This window comes from Lytechinus variegatus, chromosome 12, assembly GCF_018143015.1.
Source record: "Lytechinus variegatus isolate NC3 chromosome 12, Lvar_3.0, whole genome shotgun sequence".
Lineage (NCBI taxonomy): Eukaryota > Metazoa > Echinodermata > Echinoidea > Temnopleuroida > Toxopneustidae > Lytechinus > Lytechinus variegatus.
The window spans coordinates 11,553,551-11,568,041 of record NC_054751.1 but is presented as its reverse complement, the minus strand read 5'-3'; the positions used below and the strand labels follow the sequence as shown (position 1 = coordinate 11,568,041).

The 14,491-nt window shown below is 41.5% G+C and overlaps 1 protein-coding gene across 1 annotated transcript in view; it reads left to right on the top strand.

Annotated features, from left to right (window-relative positions):
- The window catches only part of LOC121424764 (nucleolar protein 56-like), a 28,064-nt gene extending 13,573 nt beyond the window's left edge, over positions 1-14,491 (top strand). Inside the window, exons 6-10 of the mRNA XM_041620531.1 lie at positions 1,496-1,647; positions 2,239-2,339; positions 3,239-3,387; positions 11,175-11,296; positions 13,352-14,491. Of these exons, the coding sequence (XP_041476465.1) occupies positions 1,496-1,647; positions 2,239-2,339; positions 3,239-3,387; positions 11,175-11,296; positions 13,352-13,753 (926 nt within the window). The 3' untranslated portion in view covers positions 13,754-14,491. The remainder of the gene's footprint in view (positions 1-1,495; positions 1,648-2,238; positions 2,340-3,238; positions 3,388-11,174; positions 11,297-13,351) is intronic.

Here is a 14,491-nt window from a genome sequence, read left to right as displayed (position 1 = left end):
ATCATGTCTGACCAGTTTACATTTGTGAACAACTGCCCCCTTTGATCTTGAAAAGACTTGGCTATTTTGATGATACCCCTTCTGATCTCTTTATTTAGAGGGTTTAAGAAGAATAAAATTCTTTTCAATGGGTAATGTTGTGTGTCAGGTGTGTTGCTATGCAAGTACATTTTTTTTTTAAACAAAGGCAGAATCCCCCATTAAAGAACTTTGAAAAACTTCACCCAAAGAGAACTGGGGCCTGTTTCATGAAGGGCTTACAACTGTTGTGCCATTATGATAACTACCATGGCAACAGGGCTCAGCAGCCAATCAAAATCAAGGTTACCATGGTAGTTGCGATAATGCTACAAAGTTACAACAGTTGTAACTCTTTATGAAACAGGCCCCAGGTCTGTTGGCTTTGAGCTTCTATTGTTGTAATCACACAATCGTGTACATGCATGCAAAGGGGTTGCATTTATAATAAGACAATGGCCTCTTTTACTCTTTGATAGTGATTTAATCAAATTTATGAATTGTTCAGTGCTGGAGACCTGCTAACAGGTATTCATTTCACCTGCTATTAATGAATGATATCCAATGCTTGAATACATTAGTTGTTGCTATACCTGACAAGCCTCAGTAAAGCTTGTCAAGAACCAAATGAAACTTGGAAGCCAAAGCCAATGTTGGGCTGTGTATTTCAGCATACACGAATCAATAGGGGAATTGAAAACGAGTAGGATTCTTGCTGAAAGACTCATACAGAATTGGCTCTTACCTTTAAAAGGAGGCTAAGTAACTTTGCATGTTTTTAAATCTAATTTCAAGTATTTACATTGAGAAATTTCAGGTAATACTTAAATTTCGAAGACCAAATTATTAAATTGCTCATTACAAAGAACTCTGCATGACAACTTATTGATGATTTTGAGGTGGAGGGTCTCATTTCCACACCATGTGACCCTTCTTTTGACCTGAATTTTTAATTGTTTTATCTCTCTTCTATATTAGATGTGCTTTTATAACATGTAGGTTCAGGCAGCTCATTTTTTTTTTTTACAAAGTTGCCAAATCACCGAAATTTGCTTGAATAACCATTCTAAATTAGTAGGTCAATTGGAAGAACTATTCTTTTACCTTTTAACCTTATGTAGGCCGGGGTATTTTGGGAGTTCATATGGCCAGGGGGGGGGGCCTCCCAGGCCCCCCTTAAGATCTCAGCCGTCGAATGCACGATCGTGCCAAAAATTGGCATGCACGATCGTGCCAAAAATTGGCACGCGGGTTGCCTGGGACAATTTATAAGATTGTATAGTAATTTTTTTCATGCAAATTGCTATTAAGTGATTATGCTAATTTATGCGTAATTAGTATGCGAAATCATACTTTTTCTTTAACTCTGAGGCCCCCCCCCCCCCCCCCGGCCTAGATAAGGTTAATGCCCTTGATCCTCAGCTGGTAGTACTCATCTTAGTTTTAACCCTATATTCACTTATCATTTAATGTTCAGGTATGGACATTTCTCCCATTGACTTGATCAACATTGAGAGGTTTGCTACCAGGGTGATTGCTCTTACAGACTACAGGAAGAGTTTACACACTTATCTCCAGGACAAGATGCACGCTGTTGCTCCTAATCTTTCAGCACTCATCGGTGAACAGGTCAGGATAATCATGTTGCTAGTCATATCGCAGGGAACTATGGCTAGCTTGCAAGAATCATATTTGTTCAACTGAAAACAAATCTGACTCGGAACAGGTCTATCACACATGTTTTGTATAATCTTATCTAAAAATTGCTTCTACTTTATTAGGCAAATATTTGATGTATAGAAGGTTGGTTCTATGACATTTGCTCTGGCAACAATTGCTCTGCTCTAAATTCCACACATTAATCAAATGACCAACTTCAACTGTACATACCCCACCATGAACCTAACATAAAACCCTTTTGTAGCCCGAACCCTACATCTTAGACGAAATAAAGCTTGGAGCAATTGTCGCCGGAGCAAATATCGTGCAACTAGGAGGTCAACCTATGCAAGTTACCTGTATATTAATTGATACCAGGTTTGTACGAAGTTGCATATTCTGTCACCATTAGCTGGAATAGGATCATTGTCAGAAATAAAGTCACAATTCATACAGATCAGATTTTCACCATCATCATTGCTGTATCACTATCTATACTTGTCATTGTTAAAATCAGATCAAATGTATGATAAGTGTATTTGTGTTATTTTTTTCCTGCAGGTTGGTGCTCGTCTAATATCCCATGCTGGTAGTCTGACCAATCTAGCCAAGTACCCAGCTTCAACTGTACAGATTCTTGGAGCCGAGAAGGCACTCTTCAGGTAACCATCAATCGGACCACAACAACAAAAATAAATCCCTTTCCTATAATTATTTTGTATTTACAGAACAATTTATCATCATAATACAACCTACAGAGCACAAAGTGCTCAAGGAGCTGTTGTGATGATTACCCTGGCTTTAGCCCAGCTGGTCATTCCATGTGTTTTCATGATCAGCCCCTATCTTGATAAGAAATATGGGCATTTTTGCTTTATGGATCTACTGAAGGAGGCTGTAAATTTTTTGCCAAATTTCTTGGCATGATTATGAAAGAATGAAGTTCTCACTCAAAGCAATAGAATTGCCTCCTAAAAACTCTGACAAGCAAATGATAAGGTTATTGACCTGAAAAAAAGAAAGAAAAAGAAAATAAAACATGCTAAATAATGATAGGACCATAAAATCTTTCACAGATAGAATGATTGAGATATTTGATGGTTGGAGATTGAAAAGAATTCAATTATTATGCAGGTGTCTTGTCATGACTTGGGGCTCACACCGAATAATTTCTTTGAAACTAACAGGGAAGATGTATCTATTGTTAAATAATAATTTCCTTGGTTTCATATATTTGTAAATTTTCATAATGTTATTCTTTTGGTAAGAGGTAAAAAAGACAATGAAATAAGATTTTACAAAACTAAGGCTTTGAGGTGTAATGGATAAAATTAAAAGAAGTTAGCTGGTTAAATGATACAGCCTTTTCATATAGGAGTCGGGATGAGTATGGATTGTAAATTAGCAAGTATGATGTTGGATTGTTACAATTGTCATGTATTTTGATGATTGCAGAGTTTGAAATGAATACTATGGTACTTGTAGCAGAAGGTTGTTATACAGTGGTAACATCCTTTGTCAGTATTTTGTAATAAAGTTTTTGTTTCTTTTCTCTTTCCAGAGCTCTGAAGACCCGTGGCAACACCCCCAAGTATGGTCTCATCTTCCATTCTACATTCATTGGCAGGGCGGGGCAGAAGAACAAAGGTCGCATCTCTCGCTACCTTGCCAACAAGTGCTCCATGGCCTCAAGAATAGACTGTTTCTCAGGTAATATGCTCAGAACTAGTGATGCTATTTGTCAACGATTTTCCCAAAATGATCATTCTTAATGTAGGAATCCTAGTAATTGAGTTTAGAATCTCGTGTCGGAACACTTTCCAGGGAGTTGAAAAAGTGCATAAATTGTGTGCTTGCAAGCTTTGCTTACTTGCTTAAAGGTAAATGCTAGTTTTGGTAACGATATCAAAATGAGTTCGTACAGAATCCAATGAAATGACCACTAAAGTGTCTGTTTGTATAAATAAAACGCATGTGCCAAAGGATTCTGGAAGAAATTGTGTAATTGCTGAGAAATCAGCAAATAAGCACGGGATTCGGGTAGGGCGTCGGGCCCGACGCCCTAAGCAATAATTATACATTGTCCCACGTGCGCTTATCTGTGTTGGGGATTTTCGGTGTGAACATTTCTCAGCGTAGATTTCAAGATTTCACAAAGTCCAGTTAATGTAACTGCACCAGATCTAGATCCTCGATGATATACTGGCAATTAAGCCTTGTTTTACAGACTTTCTCATGAAATCAGTGTTAACTGCAACTACTGGAATTTCTCTTTAAGGCTGCTTCTACTGGGATCTCACATGGGTCCTCCGCACATCCTTGTCCCCCATCAAGGTCGCCAGCTCGCTGGTGCTTGTCGCTCCCATGTCCCTCATCAGCACGTCCATGTAGGTCGTCTGTGGGCCTTCCTCTACCTCTTGTTCCGTGGGTTGGTTCCCATAGTAGGAGCTTCTGCATGCTCAGCTCAGGGTGTCGGAACCAGTGGCCAGCTAGACGGAGCCTCTGGGCAGCAATCTTGTCCGCTACCCGGGGGGATATCACCGTAGCTTTGCTCATTAGGGATATGGGAGCTCCATTGAACATTCATAACTTTCCGCAGCAAGCTCGTGTAGGTGCCATTGAGTGCTTTCTCCATGGACACAGAGCCCAGCTCTCGCATCCATAGAGCAGGATGACCTCAACTGTAGAAACAAAGAACTGCTTATTGAGACCAGGGGTGGTATTCTGTAACTCTGTCATAACTTTTGTCATAAATTTTGTCATTTCTCTCCGAGATGTGACACCGCTATGATTGTCACAAATCGGTATTCTGAACATTGTCTTTTCCCTGTCATATCTCTCAAAGTTCCCACCCATCTTTTCTGAAGCAAACCAATCAAAATCATCGTTAGTTCCCAGTTGGAGCCATTCTAGCCAATAGGAAAGCCCCGTGGCAAGTAGGGCGTATCCCAAAAACAGTCGCTGGCATCGCGCAACTACGCGTATATTGATGCGGTTAATTACAAAGAGAGACAGGGAGCTGTGAAGAACTTTAGAAGAGAAGTATAAAAGTAAGGAAAACAGAGAAAAAAGGAGGAATTAATATGTAGGGCCTAACTAATTGTAGCATGAAAAAATGATTTAGAAAATTGTCATGGATGATGAGTGAAACTACTACCACAATCTAATCTAAATGATATCATTATATGCTTGACATTTAGTCGGCAGGGTATCGGAATATTTGGTACTAAAAGATATGACAAAATTTATGACTGCTACCCCCTGTCATAACTTTCGTCATATCTTTTGCTTGAATAAAAGGATTACGCGCATTGAAAGCCGTGTAATTTTGGTGCGCACCAAAGAGAAGAGACGAAATTTATGACAATTTTTGTGACAAAAGTTATGACATCCACCAGAATACCGATTTTGTCATATCTCTGAGATTATGTTGTTCAGTAGTGAACACCATATCTACGAAGTAGCCATACTTACCTATTCCCTTAAATGCCATTCGATCGCCACGCTCGAATACACCCGGCAAAAAATTTCTCCTATAAAAGGAGAAAAAGTCTGCAATGCAGACTATAGCCCCGCACGACAAGGAGGGAAAACCCGCCCTATACTAAAAGTATCTTGCGTGCGTGGCTCACTTCCTCTTTCTTAGGCAAACGAACCTCAGATACAGAAAGAGGGGAGGTGGGAGGGTAGCATAGGTAAGTATGGCTACTTCGTAGATATGGTGTTCACTACTGAACAACATAATCTACTTCAGATACGCCATACTTACCTATTCCCTTAAATGCCAGATTCCCACGGAAACAACTATGGGAGGTGGTCAGGCCAAAGCCAAAAGGCCCTACAGATCAAATCTATTATACAAGATACAAATGACAGCTTGTAAAGTTAAACTCGTACCTCGGATTAGCCATGGGGACCGGACAGGGTGGCCCTCGCAAACTTGGATTCATCACCGGGGACATCCGAGAGGTAGCAGGATGTGAATGTATTAGCGTTGGACCAATATGCCGCTTTCATTATATCCTCCATGGGTACGCCCTTGAATAAAGCCAAGGAAGCAGCCAATCCTCTTGTGTCATGGGCTCTAACTTTCTGGTGAATGATGACTGGATCACCAGCAGGTTTCACCGCCTCCACAATCCAACGAGAGATAGTATCCGGCGAGACAGCCCTGTGAGGGGGAATAAAACTGACAAAAAGTCGATCGGAAGCACAAAAATGTTTAGTCTTATCAAGATACCATTTTAATGCTCTTACCGGGCACCAAAACCTATCCTCCCTAACTGAAGAAAAGGAACTTATGGATGGTAGAACAATTTCAAGAGGGAGAGAGGACTCCCGTTGGTTCTTAGCAAGAAAACGGCCATGAGGAATAAGTCTAATCTTGTTTTTCTCCCAACGAATATGCCCAGGAGCTGTGGTAAGAGCATGGATAGAGCTACGCCTCTGACCAGAAGCCGCTGCCAGAAGGAAAACAGTTTTTTATGGCTAAATCCCACAAAGATGCATTATGCATTGGCTCAAAATGGGGCTGACTGAGGGAGACTAACACCTGGGGAAGGCTCCAAGCAGGAGCAAGAAGCCTTCTACTGGGTCTGTTAAGAAAGAAGGACTTTAATAACCGTGACAGAAAAATAGACAAGGAAACAGATTCACCATTGTCAAAGCCTTCGTGCAGGACAGCTATGGCAGACCTGTAACCCCGAATAGTAATACATGCCAAATTCTTGTCATACAAAGATATAAAAAAAAAATTCAGCAATCTCACCTACAGATGCCTTGCATGGATTAGTCTTAGCCTGCCGACAACATCTAACATAGCGACTGAGTATGGAGTCGTAGGTTGATCGTGTGGAAGACCGTAAACATTCTGCTGAGAAATTGGCAGCCTGTTCAGAAAGTCCAGCCTTGATTGCTGTAATGGGCCACAGTGTGAGCCTCAGTTTGTTGGGCTCGGGGTAGTAGTGCTGGGTCCTTGACCGAGTTCCCCCTTCTTTGTTGAGATATGTTACCACCGTCTGGTTGTCTGACTTTATCAGGACACACCTTCCATTATCTCGGATGCAAAGTGTTGGAGGGCTAACTGCAGCGCAATCATCTCCAACCTGTTTATATGAAAATTCATCCTCAGTCTGCAAAGGGGGACTGTATCCACTAAGCTTGCTAAGAGTCCCAGAAAAATCTGCCAAGTCTTCACAGTCGAGAGACGACTGGACAGGAGTAGCTTCGCGACTGCTCTCGTTCTCTGAACCCGGTGGGGTTAAGGGGGGCTGCTACCTGACGCGGGATGTCTATAAATGCTCCAAGGAAATCAGGAGTCTGAGTTGGAGGCAATCTTGATTTTTCCCAGTCTATGAGAAGGCCTAAATTTGTCGTTAACGCGATTGGGACCTTCAAGTGTCTGTGAAGGGTTTGTTCCGAGGGGGCGAGGATCAACCAATCGTCCAGATAGCAAAAAATTTTTACCCCTCTTCTTCTTAGCTCTGCAGCAATTACCCTGACGAGCCTTGTAAATATGCGAGGAGCAGAGCGAAAGCCGAAAGGGAAGGCCTGGTACTGGTAATGTGTCCCCTCCTATTGCGAAACCTAGGAGATGCTGAGAGGACCTTGCTATTGGAACGTGAAGATACGCAGGGGCAGGATCTTGGAGAGGCATTCCATCCTGAATGGCTTGTTTTCGATGAACCTGTTTAGTTTCTTTAGATTCAGGATCATCCTAAATTTTCCGCACCGTTTCCGAATTAGGAAGACATTTGACAAAACAATCTTCCGGCTGGAGGGCACCTAGGAAATTGCACGCTTTCTCTCCAGTTCGTTGATTTCCCTTAAAAGAGCCTCTCTCCTTTCGAGAGAGCGGGGGAGGGCAGAGGTGGTTCTTAGTTGTGCGAACGCGTCCCGATAATCTGGGTCGATCTCGACCCGATATCCCTCCCGCACTATCCTGAGAATTAATCTGTCTCTTGTTATGAGGCTCCAATTTTTTTTTTTTTTTTTTAAAGAAAATGAGTCTTGCTCCTACAGGGGCGTGTAAGTCTGGGGAAAACGGTCCGGCCAAGGAGTCACAAGTGATTAGGGGGGTACTGAGAACCGGGGGACGATCTGCGTCGACCCCGAAAGGGCGTAGGGGTCCTTTGATTGGTCTGGGCCCTCCTATCCCTGTCCTCACGTTGTGGGGGGCGCTGCTGTTGCTGGTCACTCGGCCCAGAGGCCTGCTGACGTGAGGAGGAACGTTGGCCATAAGAATGCGAAGACAACCCATACACTGTCTTATCAGCCGTGGACGAGGCAGAGATGGAAGATTCTAAAACTTCCTGAAAACGACCACTGAAAAGGTCATCCCCCCAGGCTGGCAGTCTTTCGAGTAGACGGGTAGCATTTATTTATTTATTTTTTTTTTTTGAAGTAGGTCAATGACCTGTGAACGTCTTGCTCTCGTGCAAAGTATGGCCATCCTCGACGCCTGTTCAAACTGGTATTCTGCAAACTTCATAACACACTCCCATATGTCTCTGCGATCCTCCGGGGAGATACCTAGTCTCTCAGATTCCCGAAAGGCTGTCAAAAGATATGTGTGATAGGTTGCTAGGCGCATAGATGCCCTGGCTGCCTGGTCAATAGAGGTCAACTGACCCTCCACCCTTAAATCTACGTGACCCGAGTGGATTCTGATTAGAGTAGCGCGATCTCTTAGCCCTAGCATCACCAACACAAAAGGCTGCATCTGGGACTGTGGGAGTCTTGAATAGTGCTTAAAGTCTCGTTCCCCAAAGCGAAAGTGCTTACCTACCACTCTGTTGGTGCAGAGATGCCAAGTTCAAAGACCAGCTATGCATGAGATTTTCTGTGAATCTGATTGAGATCACAGACATTGTGTACAATGTAGGCCTATATGGGGATAGGCTGTGATATTTGCGTGAGACAGAGATTGGAGGGGATGAACAAGAGTAAAAAATGCTTGAGTCTCACGCATAATGCGTGAGACTTAGTAGCTCTGTTGGTAGGACACAAGTCCCTTCCCCTGTCATAAAGGTAATAAGCCAGTTCGTAGTTCCTTTCTGCGCATGATCAAAAATTTCTACGCATGATCAGAGAAAGGTAATTTGTACTAAAGTGACATGGTGGTTTAAAATCTAATGCGATAAGCACCAACTTTGATGTCTTGATTATTCATATATTCTTTTGAATAGTGGTTTTCGTTCACATCCACAAAAAACAACAATGCGTCCACAAATGACTGGTATTTCACAGTTTGCCAAGTACATTGTGCAACTTGCTATGATATGCATTCAAAGTAGGAATGCAACAAATACCTTCATAAAGTGTTTATTGGTGTGCTATTCTTGTCACCTGGTCTATTCAATTTCTTCATCCTGCTATGTAGGGCAAGCTTAAGTAATATCTTGCTTTGAAATCTGCCTATCATATTGAGAAATGAAAGGTCATTTGACCAAAATTGTCCATGAAGTAACTACGAACTGGTCTATTCAAGCAGGATGAGAAGGGTTTGTCAAGCTTCACCACAGCTGAGTTGACAGATTGTCTCCCAAGCTCCGACTCGAGACAGAAAATAGGCTTAGAATCCTCTGAGTCGGTAGTCTCTGCCTTAAGCTGGGGGCAGTATTTCGTAATCAAATCTGCAGCCGAAACAGGCTTGCTTTCTACGCTATCATGGCGAGAGCTGGGGCTGGAAGCAAAAATAGCTGAAGAAACAACTCTCACTAATCACTGAAGCCCCCTCCTTCTCATAACGACCGCTAGCAGCGCTCTGTCTCTCTGATCGTGAAGTGGAGAGTTGAGACAGCAAAGAGTCTGTCCATTTTCGCTTGCCGGATGCTATGGGCCAGTGGTAGCCATATTCTGAGTCTGAATCATCCTCAATATGAATAGAGGGAGCATGACAGGTCCGCTCGAATAGCTGAGAGCTCGGGCTTCTCCCCCGAGTACGGCTTTCAATGTCCCGTTGTCCTGGCCTTGGCCGCTTCGCCGGTACTCCATCACGCCTCAGCGGCCCGTCCGGGGTCGGGGCGCCTGGGCTGTGGGGCCGGGTTTTGGTCTGCGCCGATGAGATGGTGGGGGCGCTGGTGTCGCCTGCAATTGGTTGATTCGACAAGTTCATACGTTCTTGCGCCGCCTGGAATATCTTCATGAACCATGCCGCCGAGGCAATGTCCATGTTGTCAGGGGGATGAAAACCCGACTTTACGTCGTCCTTCCCTGATTAATTCTCCCATCTTCGCTTTCTTGGTGACGGGAATCGTCTCGAATTTATCCGAGTCGTCCAAAGAAAACTCGGCCCCCTTCGGTATCTTTCCCAGTAAGGTGACGGACGTCCCAAGGTTTAATTCGTCCAGAGTATGGGTTTTAGCTGTCTTCCCCTTGGGTTTGGCCTGGGAGGGGGTCTTGACTTTTCCTTTGATGGGGATTTTGAACCCTTAACCTCGTTTAGACCTGGCTTTGTTGGGGGTTTTCTTTCCTCCATCATCTTTCATAGCTCCATCCTCTTTCGTATGGTTCTGGGAAGCGTTAATATTGGCTTGATTGGGGCCCTGACGGGGAGAGTCTTTCGATCCAGCTGTTTGGCTCATGGTGGATAATACAGACGTGGGGCCCGGCCCGAAACGCCCCTCCGTCTGGTTATGGCTGTGGGATCGGATGAGGCGTGGGTACCGAGACCTCTGCCTACTTCTGTGATGAGACGTGGGTTCTGAGACCTCTGTCTACTTTTGTGATGAGACGTGGGTTCTGAGACCTCTGTCTACTTTTTGTCGTGAGACGTGGGTTCTGAGACCTCTGTCTACTTTTTGTCATGAGACGTGGGTTCTAAGACCTCTGTCTACTTTTGGGATAAGTCTTTCACTGTTTGGGTGTATACAATCTCAAACTGAGCGTAAGCGCCACACAACCGCTAGGTTCGGGCGCCGGCAAAAGAAAGAGGAAGTGAGCCACGCACGCAAGGTACTTATAGTATAGGGCGGGGTTTCCCTCCTTGTCGTGCGGGGCTATAGTCTGCATTGCAGACTTTTTCTCCTTTTATAGGAGAAATTTTTTGCCGGGTGTATTCGAGCGTGGCGATCGAATGGCATTTAAGGGAATAGGTAAGTATGGCGTATCTGAAGTAGATAAGATAAAATACAGAGATAAGACAATGTTCAGAATACCGCCCCTGGGTTCATGCTTGACTTCCATATCCTGTCCATGCCATTGAGGGCTTTCCAGGCGAGTGCGAGCTTCTGCTTCGGAGGGGAGTTGAAATTTGATTTATAAAACAGATAGACCAATCAATATGATTCATATATTACATAGTTTATGTAGATTCACCATGAGAGTCTGCATGATGTGGCTTTATGATAAACTCATAATGCATGCTGCAGTTCTGATCTGAAACAGATTAAACCAAACCAGAGTTCAGAAAAAGGTCAGGTAATTACCATTGTACGCACTGCAATATTTACTTGACTGTTTATTTATTTTTCATTCCTCATTCTTTCTCTTTGCAGACATACCCAATTCAGTATTTGGTGAGAAATTAAAGGACCAAGTTGAAGAGAGGCTGTCATTCTACGAGACTGGAACAGCTCCACGAAAGAACATTGATGTCATGCAGGAAGCTCTCATTCAAGTGAGTTTGGTTTAATATAGATAAATATTTTTTAAAGGCCTGGTCACACCGCCCGAGCGTTGTTGGAGCGGTCGTGGAGCGGTAGGGAGAAAGTCGAATTTCGCTCACAAAATAAAAATTAAAAAAACAATCGAAATCGAAAATGGTGAACGGTAGCAAGCAGTGATGATTTTTTTCTCTCCGCTTTAACAACGCTCGGGTGGTGTGACCAGGCCTTTAAGTGTGAGAAATATAAATGCAACTCTGCCAAATTTTAACCTTTTTGGACCTCAGAAGACTGTTGACTTTGGTGAATTTTGCTGTAAAGATGGTTAATAATATATTTTTTGCTTAATGTAAAAAAATTGCTTTGACTTATTTGACTAATGGACTTATGCAGAGTTACCTGTACTTTTGATAAATCACATCAAAATTAAAAACTATTTTTTTTCATCTTCAGGCAAAAAGTAAAAAATAATAATTGGTTTAATAACACACATGTTGAAAATTTCTTCGTATTTGGAAGTGAAATAAGAAAGTTCTAACCTAATTGTAAGAGCAAAACGTGATGTGACATACAATGTAACTTTTTAAGTTTTTGAAATGCAGTCTAATGTCATTTAGGGTAAATAAACTTTACTTGTTGCTAGACCTGAATAATTAGAATAATATGATTTTGAGTTGAATAACGCAGCCCCATTAGTATTACCAATTTATGCTGGTGGAAAAGGCCAGCATAAATAGATAATAACAAGACCAATATACAGTGAAAAGGTCAGAGGTTAGGCATGTTGTTTAGTCTTATGTTGTATATGGCTGTATTATGATGATCTGACGTGATGTTGGTTACATGTGTCAATGTATACTGGCCTTGCTTGCTCGACTGTTCACAATCTAGGCCTAGGTGAACCTCCCTTTACCTGTGTAGGGTATAGGTTTTTTTTTCTCTAGGTTAGTAAAAGTTGATCACATTTTTTCAGGCTTGTCATCAGGCTGTGAATATTGATTAGTTATTCAATTGGGATATTACCCGTAACCCGTCGGGCCCTATTCTTCATGCTTACATGCATATCAGATTCTTGTCAGTCAGAAAGCTTGTATGGTGAATTGATTACCCTGTTACTTGATCCACTAGAAAGAACAAAAATTTGGAATAACTCTTTAGGTTATTCATCACAGATGAAATGCCAATTTACTAGGTCCACTAAAGAAATGTCCATAAATTGAAATAGTTTTCATGTGAACCTGTTACATTTACATCACTATGGATGAAAGTTGTATACGTACAGTGTACTGAAAAGAGCTGAGTCATTACAGGGTTTTTTTTGTAATCAAATAGGTCAAGGAAAACATTCATTTATGATTTACTTGTTGATTTATCCAATAAGGCATTAATGAATTGGAATGATGACATTCACACGTCAAGTATTTTGAAATTTTAATGCATTTTTCAGGTCAGCTAAATCTGAATATAATGTATATCAGGTATTACATGAGTGTAGTTACTTCCGATCAATTAAATTAGCCTCTGTGATGTGGTTATTAATCATGACTATTGACCATTATGTGAGTAAACTTTTAGGTCATTGGATAATGGCTAGGTCCAGTCATATATTATTAGATCAAATTTCAGGCCTGAGCCCGAACTGGGCTTGTCACTTTGTGTCATAAGAAATAGAGGAAAATATTGCGATGCCCCCACTTTGAAAACCATATTGACGATGTCTGGGTTCAGAAACCTCTTTTGATGCAATATCATAATTTTTATTGTCTGGCCCACATAGTAGAGCGACATTGAAACCTTCAAGGTTAATTTTTCATTTTGACATGTCATAATAACTTGTATATCTTTGACATAAGGGTAATCAAGTAGTTGCAAGTTAACATGATCAAGGTCAATGAACTAAGTACAATACCCGTTATTTTTCTGACTTAATTGAATACCAACTCTGTAACAAAACAACCTGCAAGATCAGAATCAGACACAGCATCATCGCAGGAGTGGTGCCAGTTGTGAATCTTACCTTTTGCATTTGATCCTATTATCATTAAATGATATGTTTCCTTTCATGACAGGTCAAAGAAGTGGAGGCAGAATTGGCACGCAAGAAGAAGAAAGAGAAAAAGAAGAAGAGGAAAGCGTCAGAGGTTCAAGAACCACCTCCTGAAGAAGAAGAGGAGGTCGAAGAGGAGCAACCCAAAAAGAAGAAGAAAAAGACGAAGGTCGAAGCTGAGCCAGAGCCAGAACAAATGGAGACAGAAACACCCAAAAAGAAGAAGAAAAAGAAGAAGGAGCAGGCAGAGGAAGAGGCGGAGGAGGAAAAAGAAGAGGTGGAAGATACTCCAAAAGAGAAGAAGAAGAAAAAGAAGAGTCTTGGTGGAGAGGAACAGATTGCGAATGTAGAACCTGAAGAGGATGAGGTGACAGAGACAGTTGTCAAAAAGAAGAAAAAGAAGAAGAAGAGTCTCCCAGAATAACTTCACATTTCAATTCATTACAGTCCATATGCTATTGCTTTTTACTTTTTAAGATTTTACAGAGAGTACTCAAGCGCTTAATATCATGTATATGTATATTATAAATTTACTTCTTGTAATTCTGACCCTTAAAAAATGATTTATTTGAAACAAGCTTTAAATTTTGCCCTTCTTCTTCTCTCCTTAAAAGATTGGTTACTAGCTGCAAGTATCCTCATGGGGTACCAAAATCAATGATAGTACTTTGATTCAACTGCAGCTCCTTGTAAAGGGATATCCCCTTTATTATTAGCAGGTAATATTGATTTCTTTGGGGATTTGCATTTATTATTAACTTGCTTGAAAATGGATCAATTTGATGTTCAATCTGAGTTCATCAAATATTTTCATCTTTCACATTTCATATGTCCACATTATATGATTTGTAGCATGTTTTTCTAATCATATTGTTATGTTTTGGAGGGGGTTTTGTCCTCTTTTATTTTGTGACCTTTTCTTATATGTAAATAGATCAATTATTTTTGTCGACACAAGGATTGGTAAACCCTTTAATACTAAACTGATTGAGATAAATTATGGCAGTTTAATTCATTTTAGTAGATACTTAATGAAATGAATTCTGAAGTTCCTTTTCGTAATTATGCACACAGATTCAGTGCATTATTATTTTACTACTTGATCGCATGAGCTTGGGGCAGCTTCATAAACAGATAAGTGACAAAGTTGCCCTTGTAAGGG